We start from the raw sequence: 25,346 nt of genomic DNA, 5'->3' as shown, positions 1-25,346 counted from the left end.
TATCAGGCTGGCTAATAGCCACACCAACGTGTGGTGTGGGTCAGGAATCTGTGAGCAAGAACTATAAAATAAACGTAGGTAGCTATGGGCTTTGTCTTTGTGTAGACTTTCATGGAGAAAAATAATGATTTTCTCATCCCTTTTTCCTTTTATAAAATAGCTCTGGGAGTAGTGTGGATGAGAGTTTGTGTGCTATAACTAGCTTCCAGAGGAATAGGAAGTAGAATAAATATAGCATGGTATTTGTATTATGATAAGGGACTAGATTGGAAAATGAAGACAGATTTGTCATTGAAGCTCTGTGTTTTTCCCTTCTGAGCTCTATATACAAATTAGTATCTCAATTTTTCCCTATTTTTTGAGACAGGGCTTTACTGTGTAGTTCATGTTGAACTTGAACTCATCACCCCACTTCCTCGACTCTCTGAATACTGAACTTACAGGCATATATCATCAGATCTTTCCTGTCTTATTTCTGTTCTACTAACTTGAGTGGATCCTATGAATCCTTCAGTAACATGTCTGGCCCATTCTATTTAGGTTAAAAACATAATCGAGAATAAAGATGAAATTAGTAAATATTAAATGAACACTTAATTAGGGGAATCTGTAGTTAATAAAAGTGCAACAGGTGACTAAACTGATTCAAGCTGTCAGGGGATAGCATCCAAATTTTGGTGAGCTGTTACCGCAACTGATAGGGTCCACAATTTTACATGCAAAAAAAGACAGAATGCTGTTGAATGGATCATGCTAGCGATGCCATGAGATTTGCTTAAGTTGATAGATCCCCTATAACACACATTCAGTACATAAGTATAAAGAAAAATCCCAGTGATCTAAAATATGAATCGCATTACTTCTGCAGTAAGCTTCCCTAATTGGGCTGATTCTGTAATAAGTTCTGTGATGTTGACCACAGTACCTTCTATGTGCTGAGCCATCTCCTGCCTGTCTCTCAGGCTCAGCTCAGGTTCACCACCTGGAGGCCTGAAGTAGCCAGTGCTAAGGTATGACTACAAAATCATGCCTGTTTGGTTAGTGCAGCATGAAGAACGGTAAGTTTCAAGAAGGAATTAATATGTTGGCTAAATAAGCTAGTTAGTTTATTTTGTAAATTATCTATAAAATGTTTTATAAGAGAAGAAAAGCCTCTATGGAGAGTTTTTCTTTTTACTGTTGTGCAATGCAATATGTGGTTGCACGTAACATTGTCCCTATCCTGTTTTATAAGATTTTGTGCATATCGCTTGCAGGCATGATACACATATTGGCCAGCACATGCTGGCCCCTAAAAGCTGAGTGAAGGAAAGAGTTACGTATGTTGGTCCTTTATTCAGTTGTTTAGGATGGTGTCTGCCACACGATAGGTGTGTGGGTGTACCCAACTATTTCCTCAATTCTTATCTCTACTAGTCAAACAAATTCGGAAGTCACAGGTTATCTACGTAGTTTCCAAACTTCTACACTTCACCCAGGGATCGCTGAGGGGGTCTGTGGTGACATTTTTAAATCTATGCAGAGATATGTAATATACATTCTGTGGAAATTAAGTCCCCATGTCTCTGGTGCTGAGTATTAAATTCTGACCACATTAGAACTATAAATATTTCTGAGTGCCTTTACCACAGTGACTGATCAGGATGATAGCATTTCCAATCGAGATTTGCAAAGGCTCACTGAGCGTATGGTTTCACAACTAAGAGTTAGAATGTGGGGTGCAATAAGGACGTGAAGTATGGGATAAAAACAGTTCACAGAGTCCTGTGCAAGATACACTCTGAGCCTGAACTTGAGAAAACTGGAGTCCCTGGAAGCCTCTGTGCTGTGATATGTGGGAGCAAAATACTTCTAAAAGGCCCAAAACATAAAAAAAAAAGACCCCCTCTGCAGCTCAGGTGACAAGTAAGTGAACAGCAGTCATTTTCTTTCGGAAACACCACACATTGAATTTGCTTCTCACGTGATACTTCACTCCATCTCGTCAAAGTGTCATCTCTTAAATGCAGGGTCTTCTACACTGTGAGCCATCCTTTGAGACCCTGTAGGATTCTTGTTTTTTTTTCATACCATGTAAACGCAGAGAGCAAGTACTAGCCCACACCCTATAAACATCATATTCACGATTCACCAAGCGAGGAAAGGGCCATAGAAATACTGAGGGCTATTCATTCCCAGTGCTTGGGAGTCCTTTCCCTCCCAGCCTCCAGCAGAAGCACTGCATGGACAGAGAGAGCCCACAATGGCACTGTATTATACCAGTTTATTATGGAGACAAATAAATAAATACTGCGCTCAAGATATCCCTGAAAATAACTTTCCACGTGTATAAATGCACACTTTTCCCCATTTCACTGACGTCCCTACCATATTTTGGCTAAGTGGACCTAGACAGTAAGACCTAATTTGAATAGGAAACATACTTGTGTAACTCAGATAGTCTTAGATATTCCCCATTATGTTTTAGATTATTAGTTTTACAACTGTTCTAGTGTAAATTAAAGATGCTTTCTCTTTCTGCTTATTTTGCAACAGGGAAATTTTTAAGTTCCTATCTCAAAGAACCCTGTCTTTCATGTAAGAGGGGCTTTTCCAAGCATTTAACTTTAGGAGGCATTATATATAAAACCGACTGTCTCTGAACTCCTGGTGTTCTTCCCTCCCCCCACAGCCTTCCTCTGTTATGATGACCATATTTCCACTAAAATATGACAGGGATGGAGAAGAATGAAGTGGCTTCCAATGACTTGGCCTGTTCTGCCCTCTAGCCAAGCAGAATGGTTCCTGGAAGACCTTGGACAGCAGAAAGGGGATTAAAGGTGTCCTGTAATTACCGCGTGTCTGAGGACGTAGCCGGCCCCTTCCTTTCCGTGTGCAAGCACCAGCGGCGGCATCGGAAATGAATTACCGGCCCTCGCCCCCGCGGAGCTAGGGAGAACCAGGGACTGCCTCGGCGGGGTGGAAGAGAGGCTGGGTGCCACTACCCCGCTGAGCCCATCACTGCTGTCCAAACTGATGAGCACCAGTGCTGAACCTGGTGAGCAGAGCTGGGGAGGCAGAGGAGGCTCAGAGGAAGGCGGCTGAGCCCTGCACTTGGCTTTGACGTCGCCGGGCTGCGGCTAGCAGCCTCGCGCTCTCAGCACGTAGCGCACAACGTGACCACACACAGCCTTCCTCCCCGGCAGCCCGGCAGCCTGCGCTCCGCGTCCGCCGTTTCTCCATCCTCCTCCTCCTCTTCCTCCTCCTCCTCCCTCCTATCGCCTCCGCGGTGCGCAAGCCCCAGAGTCAACCCAGGGATCCCGGGCGAGCGTAGGGCCCCGGACGCTCCTCTGCCCAGCTTGGGCATCTCTGCGGCAACTGCGGCCCACAAGGCGGCCGCGCAGCCGGGGTGCCCTCAGCAGGCGGCCGCTTCTCTGATCCGCTCCGGATGCCAGCACTCCGTTTGCCCGGGTGGGGAAAGCCCTTCTGCGGCTCCCGGGTCTAAACTCCCGCCAGTCTCCACCGCCCCCACCCCCTCCACCTGGCGGGGGCGGCGCGGAAGCGAAGAGGACGCGCGGTACGGGTGGGCACGCGTGGACGGTGTGCGGATCTGCTCTGCGCTCGGCATCCTCCCTCTCCTGCAAGTGGTGGTGCTCGGACTCTGTTTTCAGCTCCCGGGATTGGTGCTGCCACCAGGAGCACCCTCTTTGCTTGCGGGGCGCTCAAGGCTGTTTGGAAGAGCCGTGGCGGCGGCGGCAGCGGCAGAGGCTGGTGCCTGGCGAGCTCCAGACGGGCGCTTCGCTCCCGCTTGGACCCTTTGGTCCTCCTCTCTCCTCCTCCGCTCCCTCCTCCCCATCCCCCGTTTCCCACTCCTCCTCTTCCTCCTCCTCCTCTTCCTCTCCCCGCTCGGCGATGCGAGTCTGTGTCGTGTAACAGGATTGGCGTTGCAATGGCAACTGATGGAATGGGGGAAGGCAAGACAGCAGGGCTGGGGGCTCCGGACTGCGGGCGGGCGAGCCGCTGCCGCCGCTTGACGCTCCTCTGGGGACCTTCGCGAGTTACTTTGTAAAGGCGAACCGGGGCGAGGGAGCCCCGCTTCGTGCCCGGGTCAGAGGCCACTTCCTGCTCCCTGGCTGTCCAGCGCGGTTCGCATCGCGCGGCGACCCCGGGGCTTCTGCCCGCTCCTGCCACTTGCCTGCGACCGGAGCCTGGAGCCGCTTCCCCGAAGAACACTTGTCCTCGCAGCTCTGCTTCCCATCACCGCCCCCTGCTCCTCCCAGGCGTCTGCGATTTTTCCCAGGCGCCCGGTGTGAGTGCGGCTTGCGTGTGAGTGCGTGTATCAGGGTATTGTGTAGTGGGAGTGTGTTCGCGCGTGTGTGTGCTTGTACGTGTGTGTGCTTGTGCATGTGTGTGTGTGCGTGTGTGAGTGTGAGTGTGTGAGTGAGTGTGTGTGTGTGTGTGTGTGCGTGTGTGTGCACGAGTGTGGGGTGTGTAAGGCTCCAGCGCTCCGCTCACGGCCGCTGCTAGGGAAGGACAGACAGACAGCGCTTCCTCCCATTGCTAGCAGTTCCCGGGCACCTCGACTCGGCCCGGACACAAGTGGAGCGCGCCTTGCTGGCCGCTGCCCTCCAGAAGGTCCCACTGCGTCCCCCTTGGGCTGGATATGTTCATGTTCACGTGAAGATGGATTTAGTGTACGGTCTCGTGTGGCTGCTGACAGTCCTCCTGGAGGGAATCTCTGGCCAAGGAGTGTACGGTGAGTGGAATCGCGACGCTATCGTGACCTTGTGATTCCTAGGCAAGATAGGCTGCTGAGCTAAGATACACGACTCGCGCCGTTCCGGGGCCCCTCCTGGTGTGGCATTTGATTTACACTTCATCACGTTATTGGGAGCTGAAAGGAGGCTGCGAGCGCGCTGCGGATTGGGCTGCGAGCGGCTCCCCTGGCTCTTCCACTGGGGCTCTGAGTTGGGTCGGGCCAACAGCATCGCACTCAGAGGAACGAGTGGCTTTGCACTTGATTTATCCCCGCGGGGAAACATGGGCTCTTGCAGTCTTGGATTTAATAATGGTTTGGCGCGGTGTCACTGCCGCGGTTTCCCCTGAAGGGAAGCTTGGAATGTGACCCCCCTGAGTCCCGTAAACCTCTTTACTCCTTAATTCCTGAGAGGCCCCTCTCCCTGCAGGCGATCTCTTCCTTTCCACCTTTTAATCATTTTTTTTTATATATAAAAAAGTCTTTTTTTCCTCCTTTCTGTGGATGTCTACAGGACTTGATTTTCTGGCTCAGGAAGTGGGGTGACAGTTGAGTCGTATTCTGCACCAGCAGTTGCCATGAGCACTGACTTGGGCAGGGGAAATAGCAGGCAAGATTCTCAGTGCCAGACATAATTAAGGGACATGTTTGTGTGAATGGATGAGCAAATGCATGAATGAACTGAAGAAGTCCGTGCGTTGCAGCTCCAGGGCAGGACACCACTCTTTACAAACAGAACAAAATCTCAGCTCTTCACGGAAAGCCCATATCCAGGATGCTTCAGACCTAGGAAGGGGGAGCTTATTAATTGGAAGGCTTTGAAGTGCTCCCAAACAAATCCAGGTTCCTTTGCCTGTCAGCAGTTGGCACTCTTGTGTTTAGTCACTGAAGTCTCTCTCTCTCTCTCTCTCTCTCTCTCTCTCTCTCTCTCTCTCTCTCTCTCTCTCTCTCTCTCTCTCCCCCCGCTCACCTTTTACACATGTTCTCCTTGGTTGATAATAGTGACTTGTAATATCCTTATCTTCTAGGACAAGTTGATAATGCCCTAAAAGAAAAGGAACTTTTTGGGTCTTCAAAATATATTGCAAGGCTAATTTTAAAAGGGATAGTTTAGAGGATAGATCCGGCCAAGACTCCCCCAGAGCACACACCCTCATGTACTTGTAAAACGTGGAGTAGAAAACCCATGCAGTGCCTTAGACTCCATGTGGTCTAGTAACTGCCCCAAGGCAAATAGCCGAGTATCTGGGAAGTGTCAGCGATTTCCCTTCAGTTTCAGAACTGCCTGCTGAGTGGTTACTGGTGTCAGTGGAACTGGACTCCTCAAACTCTCTGGGAACCATGTGTGTGCGGCAGCTGGGGGTGAATGAGTTCGGCAGATCCCTCTGAGAACTTTCTTTCGGCTGTGTGTGTTTGTTTCATTCTTGGCAAACAACTACATCGTGTGTGTGTGTGTGTGTGTGTGTGTGTGTGTGTGTGTGTGTGTGTGTGTGTGTGTGTGTGTGTGTGTGTGTGTGTTGGGGAGCAGAATAGGGAGGTCCCCAACTGAGAACATAGATTCCTGCTGCTGCCACCTAGTTTCTTGTCTTCACAGTTCTTTTCTAGGCTCACTTTCTCCCACCTCTAAACATCTTCCGTTCCCCTTTTTTTTTCTCCCCTCTATTTTCCAAATCAAAGCAACTTGCTTGGCTGCAGCAGAGCCCTCATAAGACTTAGTGGTGAATGTTGGTCTTGGTCTGCTTAAATATGAGAGATAGAAAGCTTGACTGCTGATACCAGGAGGCGGGGCCTGGGGAGAACTAGGATTCACTCAGATCTCTGCTAGACTCTCCCCTAGCCCTAAGCAGCAGAGAAATGGAAGCTGGGCTTCCACCTAGGGTCAAAGACTGCTGGAGAGAAGAGCTGTTCCCCGGATTTCCTGTCGCCTCCTGTCCAAGTTTGTCTTTGTTTCTAATTAGACCAGATCTTTCCAACTGAAAGCAGTTTTTGCTTTATTATTATTATTATTATTATTATTATTATTATTATTATTATTATTATTTTATTTTAAAGTATGTGAGGTGTAGAGGTTGGAAAAGGGTGAGGAATGTTGGGATTGTAAAGGTTAGAGAGGAAATGTTCCATTTTTCTGACACTCTCAGTCTTCCGGGTTCCTTAGGCAAGTCCCCTGTTGGCCAGAAGAAAAAGGCAGTTGTAGATAACTAGGAACTGATAATTTAAATAAGATAATTTAAATTGTCTATGTCATTTATCAGTACAAGAGATTGCCTTTCCATTACTGAGTTCATCATAGTGACCAATGTTTTATTTTAATATAGATGTGTCTGTTAGTCACTTAGCTAGGAGTACACTTGGCTTTGTATTAAAAAAAAAATAATGAGTATCCTTATTCCATGATGTGTCACAGGCTATTAGGTGGATGAAGGAAACAGTGAAATATTAATTTTCAAATCTGTTTTATAGATCATAGGAGGTAGTCTTCCTAAACATTATCTTGTAACTTGCTAGAAGTGCAGAGTCAGGAGTAGGCCTCTCTCAATATCCTGCATCATGACCTCAACGGGTCTGCTCTAGAAGTCCTTACCCATCACTTTCCAGTGATTCCCACAATGTCCACTAAAGCCAGGGAACACTAGCACAGACTTCCACATCCTTGCTTTGACTTTGTAGATCAAGGTCTTTCTTCAACTAAAGTAATCTCACCTTTATGTTTAAGTTATTAATGATAAAGGAAACAGTTTATATTTAGTTAGTTGGAAAACAATTGATTTTAAAGAGATTGATAAAAGATTCTGTTTAAAGCTTTGAAGTGTTTTGAAAATTTTATATTAAGATCTTTGAAAAAAGATTGATTGAGAATCATGACGACTTGAAATACAAACTTAAAAAAATGTAGAAATTTAACTAGTATAAGTGTCGGCAACCCTCTAAACCTGCTATCCCCTTATTTACCCTCATTCACCAGATGCAAAACCATCCCCAATGCACATTGGGGATTTTGTTTATTATTTTTATTGGCATTAATTTTAATAACCAGCACTAAGAGAAAATAAGCATTTTCTGCTAAAGTGGGAAATGGCTTTCCTCTCCCACTTCCCAAATGAGAAATCCTGAGCACAAAATTTTTAAAAATCAGGTTTCAAGTTTTAGTAAATTGATATATTTGTTTTAATGTATGGATTATATCACATTGTTGAATATAATTTTCTCATTATGTTCAATTATCTTGAGTTAAAACTTAGTTAAATATAAAAGCTTTTTTTCCCCCAAAGGTAGGAACTTACACACATCAATCTTGGGAGTTGCTTCGTAAATTAGTAATATAGAGTTAGTATGTTGTGTGGCATTTGATTAAAAGAGACTTGCCTGTAAGTACCTGTCTGCCCTCTACTGATAATTCTGGTGGAATTATATTTTTAAATGGGAATTGTCCTCTATATTTAGTCCATATTTTGAATATTATGTAACATTAAGCTAATATAAATTATTTATATACACTTCTGAAAAGAAACCAGAAAGTATATAATAGAGTAACATAACAAGTGAACAGTTTGGGATGAATATTTTAATAAGGTAACACCTATTTTTATATCTTTTAATGATTTTTACATTAACATACCATCTTGAATATACAAAGTTGCTTGTTAGAAAATTACCCCAAATACTGTTAGGGGTTAACTTTTGTTTAAATTTCCCTTTTGCTCACATATAATCCAACCTAACATCTCATTAAATAAACGATGATCAGATACTTCTTTTTCTGGGATTATGACTTTGGTGCAGTCATCGTACCTTGTACTTGGGGAATTTATTAGGTACAGCTGGAATGTCAGAACGTGAACTCCAAAAATGTTAGGTGATTCTTGAAATACCTTGAGTTGGGTGTTCTGAAACATTTTCCTGCTAAAACATGTTTTGTGGATGTAATTTTTAATAACCCAATATAAAGAATTGTATTTATTTGCTTAAAAAAAATAGGAAAAAATTGGTCCATTGGCACACATTGCATTGTTACTCAGAAGCACCATTCCCATAACTTCTATGAGACTTAGTGCAGTCTTGTTACTGTATTAGCACAGAAAAATCCCCCTTACAATGCATACTCAAGCTAGGTCTAGATGGTTTGTATGGAAATAAGTCAATTACTCAGAACTGTGAAATAGTTAAAGTACTATCTATGCACAACTCCCGAGATGAAGACCAGTAAGTGGAATATGTTCATCAAACACAAGCGCTTGACACCTTGGCTGTCTTATATTAACTCATTTCAAGTAATATCAGCAAATCTCACACAGTTTAAACATGACACTGCAGGCAGTAACAGAAATGACTCGGTGGAATTGAGAACGAGGAGATAAGTAAGGCAGGAAGGTTCTGGGAGAGATTTCCAGCTGTCAGTGGGTTGAAGCTGATAAACAATTGATCAGAAAGGATAAGGTTGCAGCTGAAGGTCGGCCATTCATTAGGCCCAGTCCCAGGATGTTGCCTGCTCATAGCGAAGCTATCTTAAGGTGTGTTGATGAGGTTCTGCCCAGTGTGTATACAGATACTGCCTTTGATTGAAACATTTTAGGATGCCAGCCAGTGGACGAACTGATTTCAGCTATTTAGAGAACTTAACCTGAAACCACACTCCACACAATCAACTTTGACCTCTTTTCCTAATCTTTACCCACTGCCATACATTGGAGCCTTTGTCCATAGGCTAACCGACAAAGTTCTTCAGCACTACCGAAGGAAAGGATCTTGGTTGTTCTGCTTATCTGGGACATTTTGGAGGAATGCTTGGGATTATTTGGTGGTTATATTATTAATTATTAATTAATTAATTATATCCCACATGGCAAACAAGCTGGTTATTTTACAGTGTCATGAGCTCATTAGGACCTGTATGTCATTCCTGGATAAGTCTCCCAGTTGACTGAGAAGTATTTTAGATTGAGCGGGTTTTAAACCAAGGCCAACGTGTCACTTTATAGTGGACAAGTTGATATTGGTGGGAGGGTTCAAATCACAGAGGTGAAGACAGGGAAGTTGGGTAATACTGGTGAATCCATGACACACATGAAATACTATGAAAACGTTTTTCATTGTTGTAATTTGCTTGCTTAATTTTATTGATTCTGATAACGATCCTTTATGTTTATTTTGTGTATCGTGGAATGTTTGTTTTGTACTGTGAACCACCTAAAAACTTTCGTGAGAAGCCAAGACAAGTCTCTTTTGCTAAGAGAGGGATTGTTATTGTCCGCAAAATGTGTTATTTTAATATATTTTGGACTGGCTTTATAGAGATGTTATGCCTGATCCTTGTGGCTTCAGTTTGTGTCTCATTCAGAAAGCGATGGGAAGTCTTGGGTTGCTCTACACATAGTGAGGTAATTCATCATGCACCACCACTGGCCTGGTTCTCAGGTCTCTCAAAGAGTACCACAAGAATGGTGCTTGAGTATCGTAATCTGCAAAGGAAATATAAGCAAGTACATGTACCAGTTTAATCCTGCAACTGACTTTTACAACTGTGCTCTTCAGCAACTTAAGGCAACCTATAGATATGGACGTAAAAGTGGCAGATGCCTTACTGTATTGGATCCATTGATAGGTATTTTGGAGGAATATTCAAAGTATTCTTTTGAATGAATTTCAAGTAAAAATATATGAACATCTTCACTCATTATTTTTGCTATCTACTGAATGGTCTCACAAAATGAAATTTGCTTCGGTGACTGTCAATGTAAATATATCACTTAGACTGAATAAATTACTACATTCACAGAAATTGGTGCCACATTTTCCTTTTCAAATTGAATTTAAAAACTTTTATTATGTAAATTCATAAAGTTGTAAGAATAGACTGTAATATATGATTGAATCTGACTAGGACACATTATGTCAAGTTGGACAGTAGTTGGACGTACTATGCTCCTGGTGAAGTCTTATTTTTTTTCAGGTTATGCCTATTCCTTGAGTAGATATCTTTCTATACAAATTACCAAAACCATGAAGGCTTCATTGTCAGGGCTTATACTTAGCTCTTTGAGTTTTTATTCTTGTTTAATTCCATTTTCTCTTCTAACCTTGCACAAAGTCTGTGTAGATTCTCCAATTATCAGTTTATTTCTTCTTTTCTTCCAACACATTTATTATCCTTGTTTTAAAACATTTTGTTTTTTCCTCATTGATACCAACTATTGAATAAAGAAGGTTATTTATATTTTATAATACAGACCATATATTCTCTTAGAAGTCCGTAATAACAGACGATAATTTCTACTATTAAAATCATACTGTTTGCTGCTGTTTTTTTTTCATTTAATCCATATTATGGTAGAATAAAATGTGTTAGAAAATTTCACATCATGTATTCTGTCTCTAAGGGTTCTATGTCTACAATTCTTCTCAAAGAATTAAATGTTTTTAATGATCAAATCTATAATAAGGAATGGTACTTACCAAATGGGGTCACATTAGTGGCATGTTACCATATCATCAAAGAGAAAGTTTATTAATTTTCTTGTTGTAAACAGGATTAAATATTTGCAAATATTTGAGTGATTCAGTGGCATAGGAAACATGCCTCTGTGAAAGAGAAATGGTGCGTTCTTCATTAGGTACTTCAGATATTTAACAGACAGCATATAGGTATCTGATATATAAAAAAAATGAATAGGAGGTAAAGGCTGGTAGACGAATGTATTTGGCCTTAAATAATGGCAAAACAGAAAAATAATAATTTATTTTCTGAAGTAACTAGAACTTTGCTCAAGTGTATCCGAGCAGGTGAAAAAGAAAGAAAAAAATGCCTGTCGTTTGGCTGAAGGACTTCTTCAGGGAAGCCATTAATTAATTAAGATTGCCGGTCTGAAAAGAAGGGTGGGCCGGCAAGAGGCTCCTAAAGAGAACTTGTGGATTCTCTGGAACAGACCAGTTTCTGTTAACTGTGTTTAGGGCATGCGGAAAAGAGGCCTATCTTAAGCATCAGGGCCTTCCCTCTGCTCCTTCTGACTTTACTTGTAAACTCTGTCCATGATGGGGTAGATGACCTACTCAGGAGGATGGAGCTATTGTGTATGTTATAAGAAGACATCCTACATACCTAAATTTGTGGCTCGGTTGAGATTTAGGCTAGTATGGGGTAAATTCAGTCAATAAACCAACACAGATGCTATGTGTACTTGATGTGGTTATGTGATAAAACCCATAAACGCTGAAAGTAGATGTGTGAGAAATGCACCTTTTTCGGTGGGGGAAGGAATTACAGATAAATGCCGGTGTAGTTAGAGGAAGCAGACAGGTGGTCCTTCTAAGGGTTTGAAAATAGGTTGGCATGATATATGTAAAGAGGGGGAACACTGCTCCCCGACTTTTAGCTGGAGGGAAACTGACACAGAAGGGAAAGTACACCTAAAGTGGACACACAGCAAATAACAAGTAAGTTATTCAGAGCTTGTCTCAGTTAGAAGAGACATCGGTCTTCTAAGGCAATGCCATCATCCTGCAAAAATTCCAAGCATGATCTGTGAAATTAATTTTATTTTATGGAATTCCTAAAATATACTATGCTCAGATATACTATGTCTGTCATGATTCAGATTCGGTATATATACACGTAACTGAGCTGTTCCTTAGGTAGTAGAAGAGTTATCTCTCATTTCCTGGGAGATACTGAACTTTCGCCAAATCTTGGCACATTTGGAAAGCTTAAAACTTACACCCAATTCCTTTTGGAAGTAGAATAAAAACATCTTTTTAAAGGCTTTTTAAAATGTTGAAGAGAAGTTCTGTTCAAATGCAGAGAAGCATGGATGCAGAAGGTTCTAGAACATCCTGTTCTGTCCACATAGAGCCACTGAGGTGAATGCTTTGATGAGGTGAGATGTATGTCCACTAGAGTGCATTATTCTTATTCAGGGCAGTCTGCTGCCTTGGAAAATATTTAGGCCATGGGGCTTTCCTGCCCAGTTTGTGGTATCGCCTCAATTTTCGTGGGAAACTCAGGAGAGGGGTAGGGGTCAGTGTGCAGAGAAAATGGAATTACAGCCAAGGATTTGAATTGTGGCTTCATTTTCTCATTCACAGGATAGGAAGGAGCAAATGTGAAGAGTTTTCCCTCTTCTGACATCTACTTGCCAATTCTCTGGAAGTTGACCCACATCTGCCAAGTGTTTTTAAAGAAAGAATAAGAGGCAGGAAGTAACAAAGACGAAGTAACAGTTGCCCTTTTTCTCCTGGAAAATAATTTAATGTGTCAGTCCATCTGAAAATGACTAATTTTTATGATTATTTGAAAATTTAATCTTACATCAATATACGTGTGTTGAAATAGATCCATGAACCCTGTTTTTGCCTTAAGGAAAAAGAAAATTTTTCTTATCTTTTATTCTGAGATTAGTTGAAATGATGCAGTATAAACTTGATCAACTTGAATGAGATGAATATTATGGATGTGATGTAAAATAATTACAATTCCTAATTTAAAGATTAAAACAGATAGTGAGAAAAATAATTTCAAGAAAGATCAGATTCATTAGGGGGCAACTCATTCTGATATAAAATGACCAATATTGATCTCGCCCCAAATTTTCACCCAATCTTTTATAAAAGTCTATTAACTATATTTAACTGAAATAGCAAACTATTATTTAACTTCAAGCCATTATAATAGCCATATACAACTAGGAAGTGCTTTTGCTCATCATGCATTTAAATAAACATACACATACACGTATAGACACAACAATAATTAAAAATAAAGATGACATGAGTCTGAAAGAGAGCAGACAGGGGTGTATGGTAGGGTTCTGAGAGAGGACATGGAAAGGGAAGTGATATAATTACATTAAAAATCTCAAAAAATAATTAAAAGTTACCTTTTGCAAATACTGTTTCTATTTCTTGCAAATTAATAAATGCTCATGTTTAGAACTCTTATTTATATTCATAAAATTAATGAGATGAGTAAATCTCATGTTACCTGATGTGTTTATAAAAAGATAAAGAGAGGAGGAATATGTTTTGGTGGAGGTGTGGAATGGGGCAGTGGGGTAGCTTGGTGGGTCCATGCGGAGGCATCCCTTCCCTTGAGGGACCAGGCTCAGGACTGTACAGTATCGATAGAGTTTATTCAAGGCATGGGGAGGGGAGTTAAGAGGATAGTAGAGGCAGAGAAAGGCTGAGAGAGAGACAGAGACAGAGACAGAGAGAGACAGAGACAGAGAGAGACAGAGAGACAGAGAGAGACAGAGAGACAGAGAGAGACGAGGCTATGAAGACATGGTGAAAGAGGGAGGAGAGGACAGAGGAGGGCAGGAAGGCAAGAGCAAGAGAGATCAAGAGAGTGAGGAGGGAGAGGCAAGCAGCCCCTTTACAGTGAGCTAGGCACACCTGGATGTTGTGTGGTAACTGTGGGGTTTAGACAGAATGCTAAAGTTACCCATCTGAGTACTAGAATATAATGCATTTATGGATCAGGACAATTTTACTTAGCACCTACTGCAACACAGACTGATGTCATTACTTGTCAGGAATGTCTTCATCGTATGAAGTGAACAATGTTGAATCTCCTTCAGCAACTGAACACATCTACACAGTAAGAGTGAGACATGAAGAGCCACATTTTCAGTTAGCTTTGGAGTTCACTGACCTCATTTCTCAGATCTCAGAATTTGTGAACTTATTATGAAGAAGCAGTGTGGTTAAAGTTTTTCTGTTATTCTTGTGTTTGTGCCTTTCAGTTCATGCTTACTCACACAGTTACTGCATTTTTCCTTCCATTTTATTTTTTAAAAAATGTTTATATTGTATGTATGTATGTATGTACGTATGTATGTTGTATGCATGTATATAGGCACACGGGGAAGTCAGAGGACAACTGAGAAAAGTCATTTGTCTCCCACCATAATGTGGGTTCCAGGGGTCAAACTCAAGATTTTGCAGTTGCTGGCAGGGACACGTGCCCACACAGTTATTGTGCTCCCAGCTTTCTATAGGTTTATGTTTTATTATGATCTATGAGAATACCCTTGCCTTTCTTTATGCCAGAAACAATACATTCATCTTAAAGTCGTTTTTGTCTGTTTTACCTCACAGCTAAGGAGAGCTCAATCTTTAGTTGATACACCTCTTTTCTTTGTGAAGATTTTCCTAAATATGTATGGTTGTTTGTTTTTTTTTTTTTTTTTTGGTTCTTTTTTTCGGAGCTGGGGACCGAACCCAGGGCCTTGCGCTTCCTAGGTAAGCGCTCTACCACTGAGCTAAATCCCCAGCCCAATATGTATGGTTGGACTGGTGGGCGTCCCACCCTCCATTGCGACCATTCTTTCCTGAACAGTGAAGTGAATACTGACACAATGGCACTGAAGACTGGAGTTTAGAAGGCTGGGTCCCGTCCTAAAGCAAGAGTAGTTCATACTGGCCAGCAGCCTGAGATAATCCAGCCTGTTCCTCAGCCTGGGTATTCTCTGTTGGTTTCCTGTACTCCCTGTCACATTCCTCCAGACACTGTCTCCCTGTTCACTCTGATGTTGCTCTTGAAATCTTTTATCAGTACATTATTTTGGATAATGTTTCAAAAAGCATTTTTCCTGCCATCATTGAACTTTACTTGCTAATGCCTTAATGCTCTCAGATTATTTATTGGAAAAAAGGTTTTGAACCCTTATGTTTCACCTTGCCAGGTTCAGAGAACTAAAGAAGATACACACAAACACACATATACACCGCAAAAATATTTCTCTGTCTACAATGCATGCATGTTTTCCATAATAGAGTCATAAACATAATTCATAACTAGGCATAAAAAATCATAAATGTCCATCTTACAATTTTCCTTCCATTTTGAATTATCATAGTGGAAATATTCTTGGTTGGAGAGTACAATGCTTTTACGGATTATTCTATTTTGAAACCAAAGTGTCACTTGCATTTTCAGAAGTCACTCTTGGTTCTTCTATTAGTCTGGGCACTATCATTCTTTTCTATCTTCTGTAAGTTTGCAATTCACCAAACGTTTCTGCGATCAAAGGTACACACTCTAAAATACATCTACAAACCAAAATTTTGTAACTTGTTATTTTCCATGAGTTATTGAAGGCAATTTAACATAAAATATGCAGTTCTTTAAAATAAAATTATTGCTATACAAAAAATGCCATTACTCACATTAGTAAATCCCAATACTCTGAATTAGAATTCTATAAATAATATATACTATACCCTGATTTTTCCATCTTTATTGAATTGGGTATTTCTTATTTACATTTCAAATGTTATTCCCTTTCCTGGTTTCCATGCCAACATTCCCCTAACCCCTCCCCATCCCATTCTATATGGGTGTTCCCCTCCCCATCCTCCCCCATTACTGCCCTCCCCCAAGAATCTGTTCACTGGGGGTCCAGCCTCGGCAGGACCAAGGGCTTCCCCTTCCATAAGATATATTTAGAATTTGAAATTCAAACTGTTTCAATTACTACTGTCAAGTTTTTGGTGACTAAATTTAGAATGAAATATGATACCTATCTAAAAATAAGTGTTTGTATAAATTCAATGATTTGTGAAAGTTATCCTCAGGTAATTAATGCTTTTGCTTCTTGTGATTAAAACATGCAAATCTCAAGTAATATATGGAATTTAACTTGAGGGAAAATTTTAAGCATTAACCAAAGACAGACAGACAGACAGACACACACACACACACACACACACACACACAGAGTATCCCCAGTTCTTAGCATACAATTTTTATTTTTGGAATTGAAAGATGTGATTTTTTAAAAGATATTTTGAGTATTAGCATACATATACTGAAGGGTTTTTCTGACTCTGTTTTGGGGCAGATAGGGTATTTTAAGCCTATTCCTAGTTAGTAAGCACAGTATAGTGACCTACAAGAATGAAGACATGCCTCTACTGGGCATTTTGCAGAAGTTGTCTTCCTCCATCTAAAGCCATAGCATGTGGTTAAAAAAACGTCAGGAGTAGGACCTCATTTTCCCCACGCCGATGAACAATTACTGGCCTTGGAAGGATTGATAGTTAAATGTCATGTTTGGCCTGATTTTTGCCTTTGAGTTCCCTCTGGATACTACTGGAGCAGATACTTTGCACAGAGTTAATTGAGGAGACAATACCAGTGGTTTTCATTTCTTGAAAATCGTGTTGTGCTGAGGGAGAACGGTGTTGACTGCAAGCTCTGCTCTCCCCTTAGCTAAGTGAGTTCCTCAATCCTCAAAGCGTACAAAGGAGTGCAGCGTGGTGATTTGTTTAGGTGTTTAACTAGAGCACCGCCACTGCAAACGCCGTTTTCCTCTGCTTATGAATGCACTTATTGTGTCACGTACTATAAGCCATTTTGACTGTTGTGTAATTGATACAGAAACTGCTTCGATGGGAAACGAGTCCTAGCGAGAACAGGAAAGGTATTATGTTCAGCTCTCCTGCCATGCATTTCTAAGCAGCTGATATTTTCTTTAACTCATCAGCACCCGTAAGTTTTCAAAGGTGATTGAGTCACTCAGAATCTTAACTCTTATTTCAGTCTTTCTGTAAGAGAAGTGTCCCGATATTTATTGTACAGCTGTGGCTTATACTTGAAGATTAATCTGTTCTCTAGTCTAGTAAGTTCATATTGTCTTTCAAAGCAAGATCTCTTTATTTTTTTTTAAAAAAAGTGGACAAGTGTTTCCATTGAGAATTCATTCTCAAAACGTTTATTCTTTAACACTTTCCCCACATGGGATATGCTGGCTTATGCACACTGAGCATTGCGATCACATTGCCAAGTGATGTGGACCACCACTGTTTTATAAACATACTTCAAGTTAAAAATACAATCCTATGATAAAGAGTAGAGTAGAATAATGAACTAAGTGCAAGTTGAGACGAGTTCTCCCATGTTTGAGAGTACTTGCAGGATAATACTTTTGGCCCCTGTGTCTTGGTCTTCTTTAAGTTTATTCACTACACCAGATCTTAGATGCGTGCTCTGTTTTGGATGAAATCGAACAATGACTTTAGCGCTGAGGTATAAAATTATATACATAATAGTCAAGTGTATCTAAGTTATTATTTTTCTCATCTCTGATTATCATGTGCTGTTAATAATTGACAAATAAGTGAAGTCATTGTCTACAAAAGCTATAATGAACACTTGTAATCAAGATAAATGATGAACTATCTTATATATCTGAAAAAATGAAATTCTTGTGTGCAAAATCTAAAGCCCAGGTTTCTTAGAACTTGTTTTTAATTGATCCATAAACACATCGGGGACTTAAGTATTAAATTCTTGTCATTCACTTTCTATACTGTCATCTTCCCAGCCAACATGAGAGCATTATACAAGTATACGGCAAGGGCAGTGTTTTGTGCCATAAGTTTACTTTCTCAGGGAGTATTTATATACAGGTACTTATCACAGTATTATCAAGGAATGAATCTCTTAAAGGAAAGAGAGTTTGGAATAACAAAATAGGGAAGGCTGTTTCAACGTCAGGTGCAAGAGAGTTTTACACGGAGTGGGTAGGATTCTGTGACATTGGTGAAGGTTTTCAGGTATGTCCCAAAAGGATCCATGTACTAATTCCTGTCAATCACAGTTATAGGCTACTTTCAGAACACATATCAGTATATTTGAAATTTCAGGGAGAATGCCAGCTATGCATGGTCATGAGGTAAGACTCTTCTCTTCATACAAGAGGGGTCCTGCCTGATGCACTACCATCCACACTTTACATCTGCACTGCTCACACATAGCTGCTTACTGGCACCATTCATCTTCAAGCAGTTAGCAGGGGTAGGCCTATTGTCCTGGGAACCTAATAGAAAAGAGGTCATCAAGATGTACACCAGCCCCTTCCATTCTATCTAGTCTCAGAACGGTAATGGGTACACACCCAATGACTCCTTCTGGATGCCTCTTCCCATCAATTGAAGACTTGATGGCACAAATGGAAATGTTCACTGGATAATTCTGAAAGACATGAGTTTCTGAGTACCATGTCTTTTCTAAAGCCACAGCCTGAATGGATCATTTCTTGATTTTTTAAATTAACTAATTAACTAATTATTTTTTGTAAGATGTGACTAAGGAAGCATGGATATATTCTTAAGTGAGACACCTTCAAACCAGGGCCTCTTAAAACCCATCAGCGTTAATTAGGCTTGCTTAAAGGAAATTACCTCATTTCCATGTTTATTTGATATAAGGAGATCAAAGCAAACAGGTGTCAACTGTCAAAGAGTTTGAGATTTTTCACTGTGTACTCTGGGAAGGTCTTCTCATTCTAGAAAACAAATCTTTTTAGTCCCATAAAGCCTAGAATTCCATAGACAGGTGACACAAATACAAATTGGCTTCCTGGGAGCAGCCAGGAACCATATATATATACACCTTAGTTCTTAGACAAGCATATTCTACTTCACATTTATTCCACATACGGAGCCAATCTATCTGAACTGAGCTGTGGCTTGGTGGTTTTACTAAATTTCCCAGGAAACCAGGAGGCAAGTTGAGGGGGCTTAGTCATGGCATCACAGTAAATAGAGGTGACTTGGCCACCTTGGCCTGTGACTCACATGTCCAATCTCTTTGTCCTTGTTCTCTGTCTCAAATGTGCCATTTTCATCTAATAATAACAGATTGCTGTAGAAACCTGCTTGATTTTACGGATTGGCTGACCAAACACTGCTTATAATAAGTACTTTTGGCACCACTGCCTCTTAATAGCTTGTTTCCAGGCACTCTGCCTAAACAAAGGCTCCGTTGAATACCATCAATTGCTTTTAAATGATTTGCAGTTCTTGAAAATGGCTTGGGCTTACTTAAAACCATTAGATGTTTTTAGTTTGGGATCTCTTTTGTACCCTTGCTTGCTATGAACTCTATGAGATGCAATTTTGTTCATATCATTTATCAAAGAATTTTTTGTTTGTTTGTGGTCCTATGATGAGAGCAGTAGATTTCTTCAGAGAAACCTGTCCTCTGTGTGTGTGTGTGTGTATGTGTGTGTGTGTGTGTGTGTGTGTGTGTGTGTGTGTTGATCAGCATTCTTTCATTCTTTTGTGGTATTGGGTAATAGAATGATCATGTTATCTTTTGAACCCACTTAAATCTGTTGGAGATTGCGCTGCCTTCTTATTGATTGGCAATGTAAAATATAACAACTTGTCCTTTCATTTGGAAAGTTGTTCTTCACATGACCCAGTCTTGAGATCCTATAACTTTCACTAATGTTTCATTTGTCCTTTTATGGCTTCCAAAATGCTTGCTACTTTGTCCTTATCTAATACATATTATAAATTCTCTTGATATAAGAGAATGTAATATTCTTAACATCTATTGAGTACAGTATATATTTTCTTCTACTGAATTTATTATATAGAAGATAACAGAATTTTTTAAATCTTGGTTCTGGATAGGGGATGTGTACTGTTGTTTTTACCATGGGAGTGAGTGAATTTGTTTTTTCTCTATAGTTGTGGACAATAACTATGTGTTAGACAAATTTCACTGTATCATGAATTAAATTAGTATGAATTCTGCCATTGCAAAGGTAACACATCAACCTAGATTCCTATGAATGGAACTTCTTTTTATTTGACATTTTTTGAGCATTTTTGGTTGTTCTATTAATTAGACAGGCAACAAAGCAGAGGGCATCTGGATACTAAACACCTGCGTCTTGAGGTCATTACAGGTGGGGTTCTTGGCTTCTATTATTCCTTGAATGATTTACAGGCGCTGATTTCTTGTCTGTTTAAAGATGGAAGAATAGTTAACTAAGAAAAATGCCTCCACTGTACCATCACTTTTAGTCTGTAGTTTCTTATAATAATTCTTCACCACTGTTGAGAGTTAAGCACCCCAGATTGGTCTCTGCGGTTTAAGAAACCCTAATTTCCCACTGAATTTACAGACCCCTACAGATATATTTTTTGCTGTCATATGCTCACCAATGCAAAGGCCCTTGTCACTAATTCAGACATAGTGTTTTGGCAAAGAGGAAAGACCATGGCAAGGTAAGCAAGAAGACAGCCGTTTGAAAATCAAATAGGGTGGCTTTTGAGGAAACCAGTACATCTGGTATATTTATCCTAGACCTTGGATCATTAGAGTTGTGAGAAAATATTTTCTAAGCAGTTACATTAACTACTATGTTATTTTGTTCCTCACAACCCAGAGTAACACAAGAGTCAGGAATAGAAATTGATTGTAATAGCACTAATCTATCCCATTTTTAGGAATAGCATATATTTTGATTTTCAGCACTCACATCTACTGGATAGCCGGGCACCTTCTTCTCTCCAGGTGAGCACTTACCATGATGTAGGAGACTTTCTGTTAAATCAAGTTTTATCCAAAATTCTTGTTTATACGATTATGCACTGATCAGATACTCAGGAATCTTCCCTCAGGAACCTTCTCTATTCTTTGCAAAGTTGAGATTATTTCTATTTTTCACGATAGAGAAGCTCTATGCCAGAAGTAAATTACATTAAACTCATGATTATATTAGTTTTCTATTGCTATTGTACTAAATTACTACAAACATAGATATTTAGAGGCATAAAAATGTCTACCATATCTGTAAATTGGAAGACTGAGATGGGTCTTATCAAGGATTTAGCAGAAGTTTATTATTTTCCAGAGGCTGTAATGGAGAACTGAATCTTTACCTGTCCATGTTTCTGTAGGCTTCATATCTGCCTTGTCTTGTGGCTTTGGTTATTTTCCTCTCTAGTGGTAGCACATTGCTTCTCTGTGCTTTTCTTTAGTAGTCATATGTGGACTCTTCTTCCTTCCACTTTGAAGGACTCTAAAGCTTATATTGGACTTGATCAGATAACCCATGATAATCTACTTTAAAGTTTGCGAGGTAGTAACTGTAATTACATGAGCAACTTTAATTTCTGTTTCCCAAGCACTAAAGCATATTGGCTGTATCCATGGATTAAGGCATGAACAGTGTGTGAGGCAGGAGATGGAGCCTTATTCTGCCTTCCAGAGTAATGTATAGATTCTAAGTATGCAGACTTTTTAAATACATGAGTGCACCCCAGAAGTAGCCATCTAAGATTATTCTTCTTAAAATTATTATAACCTTAGCCTTTCAAATATTGCATATATTTGCTTCTGGTGTATTTATTCAAGTTCACATGGGAAAGACAGAATAACATGCAGTTTAAGAAATCTGTCATAGATTATAATAAAAATTTACTAGACAATTACTTTGTTGAAAACTACAGTCTACTCTTTTTGAGTAATTCATTGGTGACTATCATGTTCATGTGTATTGAGTTGTTTTTTATATCAAAAGAGATTTTTGTATTTTAGTGTATTAACTGCTTATATTTGGAATTTTGTACTGTGAAGGTTTAATTCCATTCTTCTCAGATTCTCAGTGTACACTGAGGTCTACTAGGAGAGCATTCGTTACTACATGGCGGTTGTACACATGCAGCTCCAGGATAGCACGCATGCCCACGTGGCTCCGTGATAGAACTTATACCTACACGGCTCCAGGATAACACTCAGACCACACAACTCCATGAGTTGTTTGCTGGAAATTAGGAGAATAAAAATGGAGAGAACATGGAGAATGATAGGCTGTCTCCTCTTTAACCTGGACCTAGAATCTGCCTCAGATTTCTTGTTAATTTTTGTGCTATGTGCTAATAATCATATCCAAACAGGCTACATTTTTTTTAAATTCATATGGTTATGTGTGCATAAAAATGGATTGTTTTGTGTGATTATGGAGGCTGATTAATTCCAAGATCTTCAGTTACAAATGGGAGGAGAACCTATGGTTTATGGTAGCCAGATCCAGGGTGCGTGAGACCCAAAAAGATATGTTTAAACTTGAATTTCTGTGTTAAGAATAACAGTGAACTTCTACCTCAAAGACAGATAAGAGGTATTCTGGATTATTAAGGGGGAAATCAGTTTTTGGTTTTTTGTTTTTTGTTGTTGTTGTTGTTGTTGTTGTTGTTTACTTGGTTGGATGAAGCCTGGTCATATCAGAAAAGGCATGGCTATATCTTTTCAAGTTTTAAACATGTAACACAACTCAAATGTAAATTCAAAAATCTTCACTTTAGTGAAGTTTAACCAAACATCTCAATATCTTGTTACTTAGATCAATTTATACAATACAATCAAATATCACATTTGCTTTCCTTTTTCTAAAACCTTCAACTTAATTCATTTTAGTTGTTTTATTATTACCTCATTAAACAGTTTATATCACCTTATTATTACTTCATAAAACATTTTTTATAGTTACCTGATTTAGGTTTCAATCTGCTTTGAAATTTATCAGATTATCATACATCGTGTCCTTGAGCAGTCATCCTAGTTTTTGTTGAATATGTTTGCGTGTGTGTGTGTGTGTGTGTGTGTGTGTGTGTGCATCTGTCAACTCATATGTTATATCTCTTTTCTGTTAAATTGTATACTATGCCCTCCCTCCCTTGCCTATCTCATTCTGTATGTTTATAGCACGCAGTACTTAACCTGATCCGACACAGTCATTTTGCATTTACTGGAGCTGAAGAATCACTGCATGGCTGCTGAAGTAATTTTTTTTTAAAGTTTTCTGTCATTAACCAATTTTATTACTTTTGTGCTAGGGATTAAACCCAAAACTATGAGGACTAATATAACACTGAGATGTATTTCCTGACCTTTTCTTTGGAAATAGGGTCTCAGTTTCACTAGTCTCAAATTGTAATCTTCTTGCTTCAGTCTTTAAAGTAGCTGAAATTATTGGTTCTTTCCATTATGCCCGAATCTTTAGTTAAATTTCAAGTTGTTATAAAAGCCTCAAAAATAACCCAATGGTAATTTCCATTTAAAACTCCTTCCCTAGTCTATTTAGAAGAGCAAATTATCCAATGCATTTTTTGATATAAGACTCATAATTTTGAAAGTAACTATTGAATATTCAATGTGCACAAACATTGTATATGACTAATTTTAAGCATTTCTAAACGTTTCTATTATTTTAAAATAAATGAATGATCTATCTATATATAAAATAATAATCCATAAACTGTCATTTATAATATTATTCTATTCATGTTTTGAGATAAAACAATATTATCTTTTAGCCATTTTTATCTGCATTCTTAAGAGAATATACAATGAGAATATAGTTCTATGTATTGAATACATAGAACAAGATCACAAAATTTGGTGATATTTTGAGCTTTATTTTATTTCCAATTTTACTGTGGTGAAAATAAAGTTATGGAATTTATCCTGCTGAGTATATTATTATATTTGTCTCATCTTTGTTTGTCTAGAAAACACTCTACCTTTTCATTCTTGTTTGCCATTGGTCTTTCCCTGTCTTTTCAAACCACTCGTGTGTCAGTCTTTGAAGCTGAGCTTTTCTTGTATTTCAGTATATCATGGTTTAGCAGCTAATTGATCTCTATTCACTTTCTGTTACAATTTTTTGTTGAGAAAAATCATAATGAGACATAATGTGCGTATCATACTACTCTGTAGGTATTTATGAAAACATTTGAAGAATCATAACAATGGTCTTTGTATTTATATAATATATAGTGTCTGTGACAAGACAAGGGAAGTTGTCATCAAGCTCATTATACTATTTATTTTGAATGTTGTTCTATGAATCAGGTACTTTGTTTAATAAATTTTTGAGAATGGGACCCCCGTTGAAGGAATCAGAGAAAGAAGTGGAAGAGCTTGAAGGAACTCGAGACCCCTTATGAACAACAATGCCAAGCAACCAGAGCTTCCAGGGACTAAGCCACTACCTAAAGACTATACATGGACTGACCCTGGGCTCCAACCTCATAGGTAGCAATGAATATCCTAGTAAGATCACCAGTGGAAGGGGAAGCCTTTGGTCCTGCTAAGACTGAACCCCCAGTGAATGTGATTGTTGGGGGGAGGGCGGCAATGGGGGGAGGGCGGCAATGGGGAGAGGATGGGGAGGGGAACACCCATAAAGAAGGGGAGGGAGAGGGATTAGGGGGATGTTTGCCCAGAAACCAGGAAAGGGAATAACACTCGAAATGTAAATAAGAAATACTCAAGTTAATAAAAAAATTTGAAATATAACCTCAATAGTATCCCAAAATTCATAGAGGAAAGGCCTGGGCCTGAGCCAGATTGCATAATATGTAGTTAGACAAGACTAGTAAAACCCAGGTAAGGCTCAAGAAACTCACACAGTGTGTCTTCAAGGCTATTTAGCAGTGGAATACTGCACATCTGGGATGAAGACATGCAATCAAAACAGGAATTGGTATTTGAAAATAAAATATCTCATTGGTCAAGAGTCGATCATTTTTATTTTTTTGTACTTTATAGGAAGGTCTCTGTGATGATCGTATATTATAGGATTGAAGAACAAATGAGATGATGGCATTAATAGAATGGTGTTTGTAGCTCAGTGTGTATTGGGTAAGATCTCACAGTTAGTGTTCCGAGGTGTCAAAGCAACGAAGGAACCTTATGTTTGGGACACATAAGGAGCATCCTCTACCCCAAATAACTACTGTACTGCATGCAACAGGGAAATTAAATGCCAAGTGAGATGGTGTGGTTATTTGTCCGCAAGAGAATACTGTCACT

The 25,346-nt window shown here is 39.7% G+C and overlaps 1 protein-coding gene across 4 annotated transcripts in view; it reads left to right on the top strand.

The window, feature by feature from the left end:
* The first annotated feature begins 4,435 nt into the window (after positions 1 to 4,435).
* Positions 4,436 to 25,346, top strand: part of Mdga2 (MAM domain containing glycosylphosphatidylinositol anchor 2) — an 802,265-nt gene continuing 781,354 nt past the window's right edge. For all 4 annotated transcript variants that reach the window (XR_004388487.1, XR_004388486.1, XM_032907846.1 and 1 more), the window contains exon 1: positions 4,436 to 4,735. Coding sequence is in view for 2 of the 4 variants with exons in the window: in XM_032907846.1 (XP_032763737.1) it covers positions 4,663 to 4,735 (73 nt within the window). In the remaining 2 variants the exon portion in view is untranslated. The remainder of the gene's footprint in view (positions 4,736 to 25,346) is intronic.

Source organism: Rattus rattus, chromosome 7 (assembly GCF_011064425.1).
Source record: "Rattus rattus isolate New Zealand chromosome 7, Rrattus_CSIRO_v1, whole genome shotgun sequence".
Lineage (NCBI taxonomy): Eukaryota > Metazoa > Chordata > Mammalia > Rodentia > Muridae > Rattus > Rattus rattus.
The sequence above is the reverse complement of the archived record's forward strand: the minus strand, read 5'-3'. Positions and strand labels throughout refer to the sequence as shown.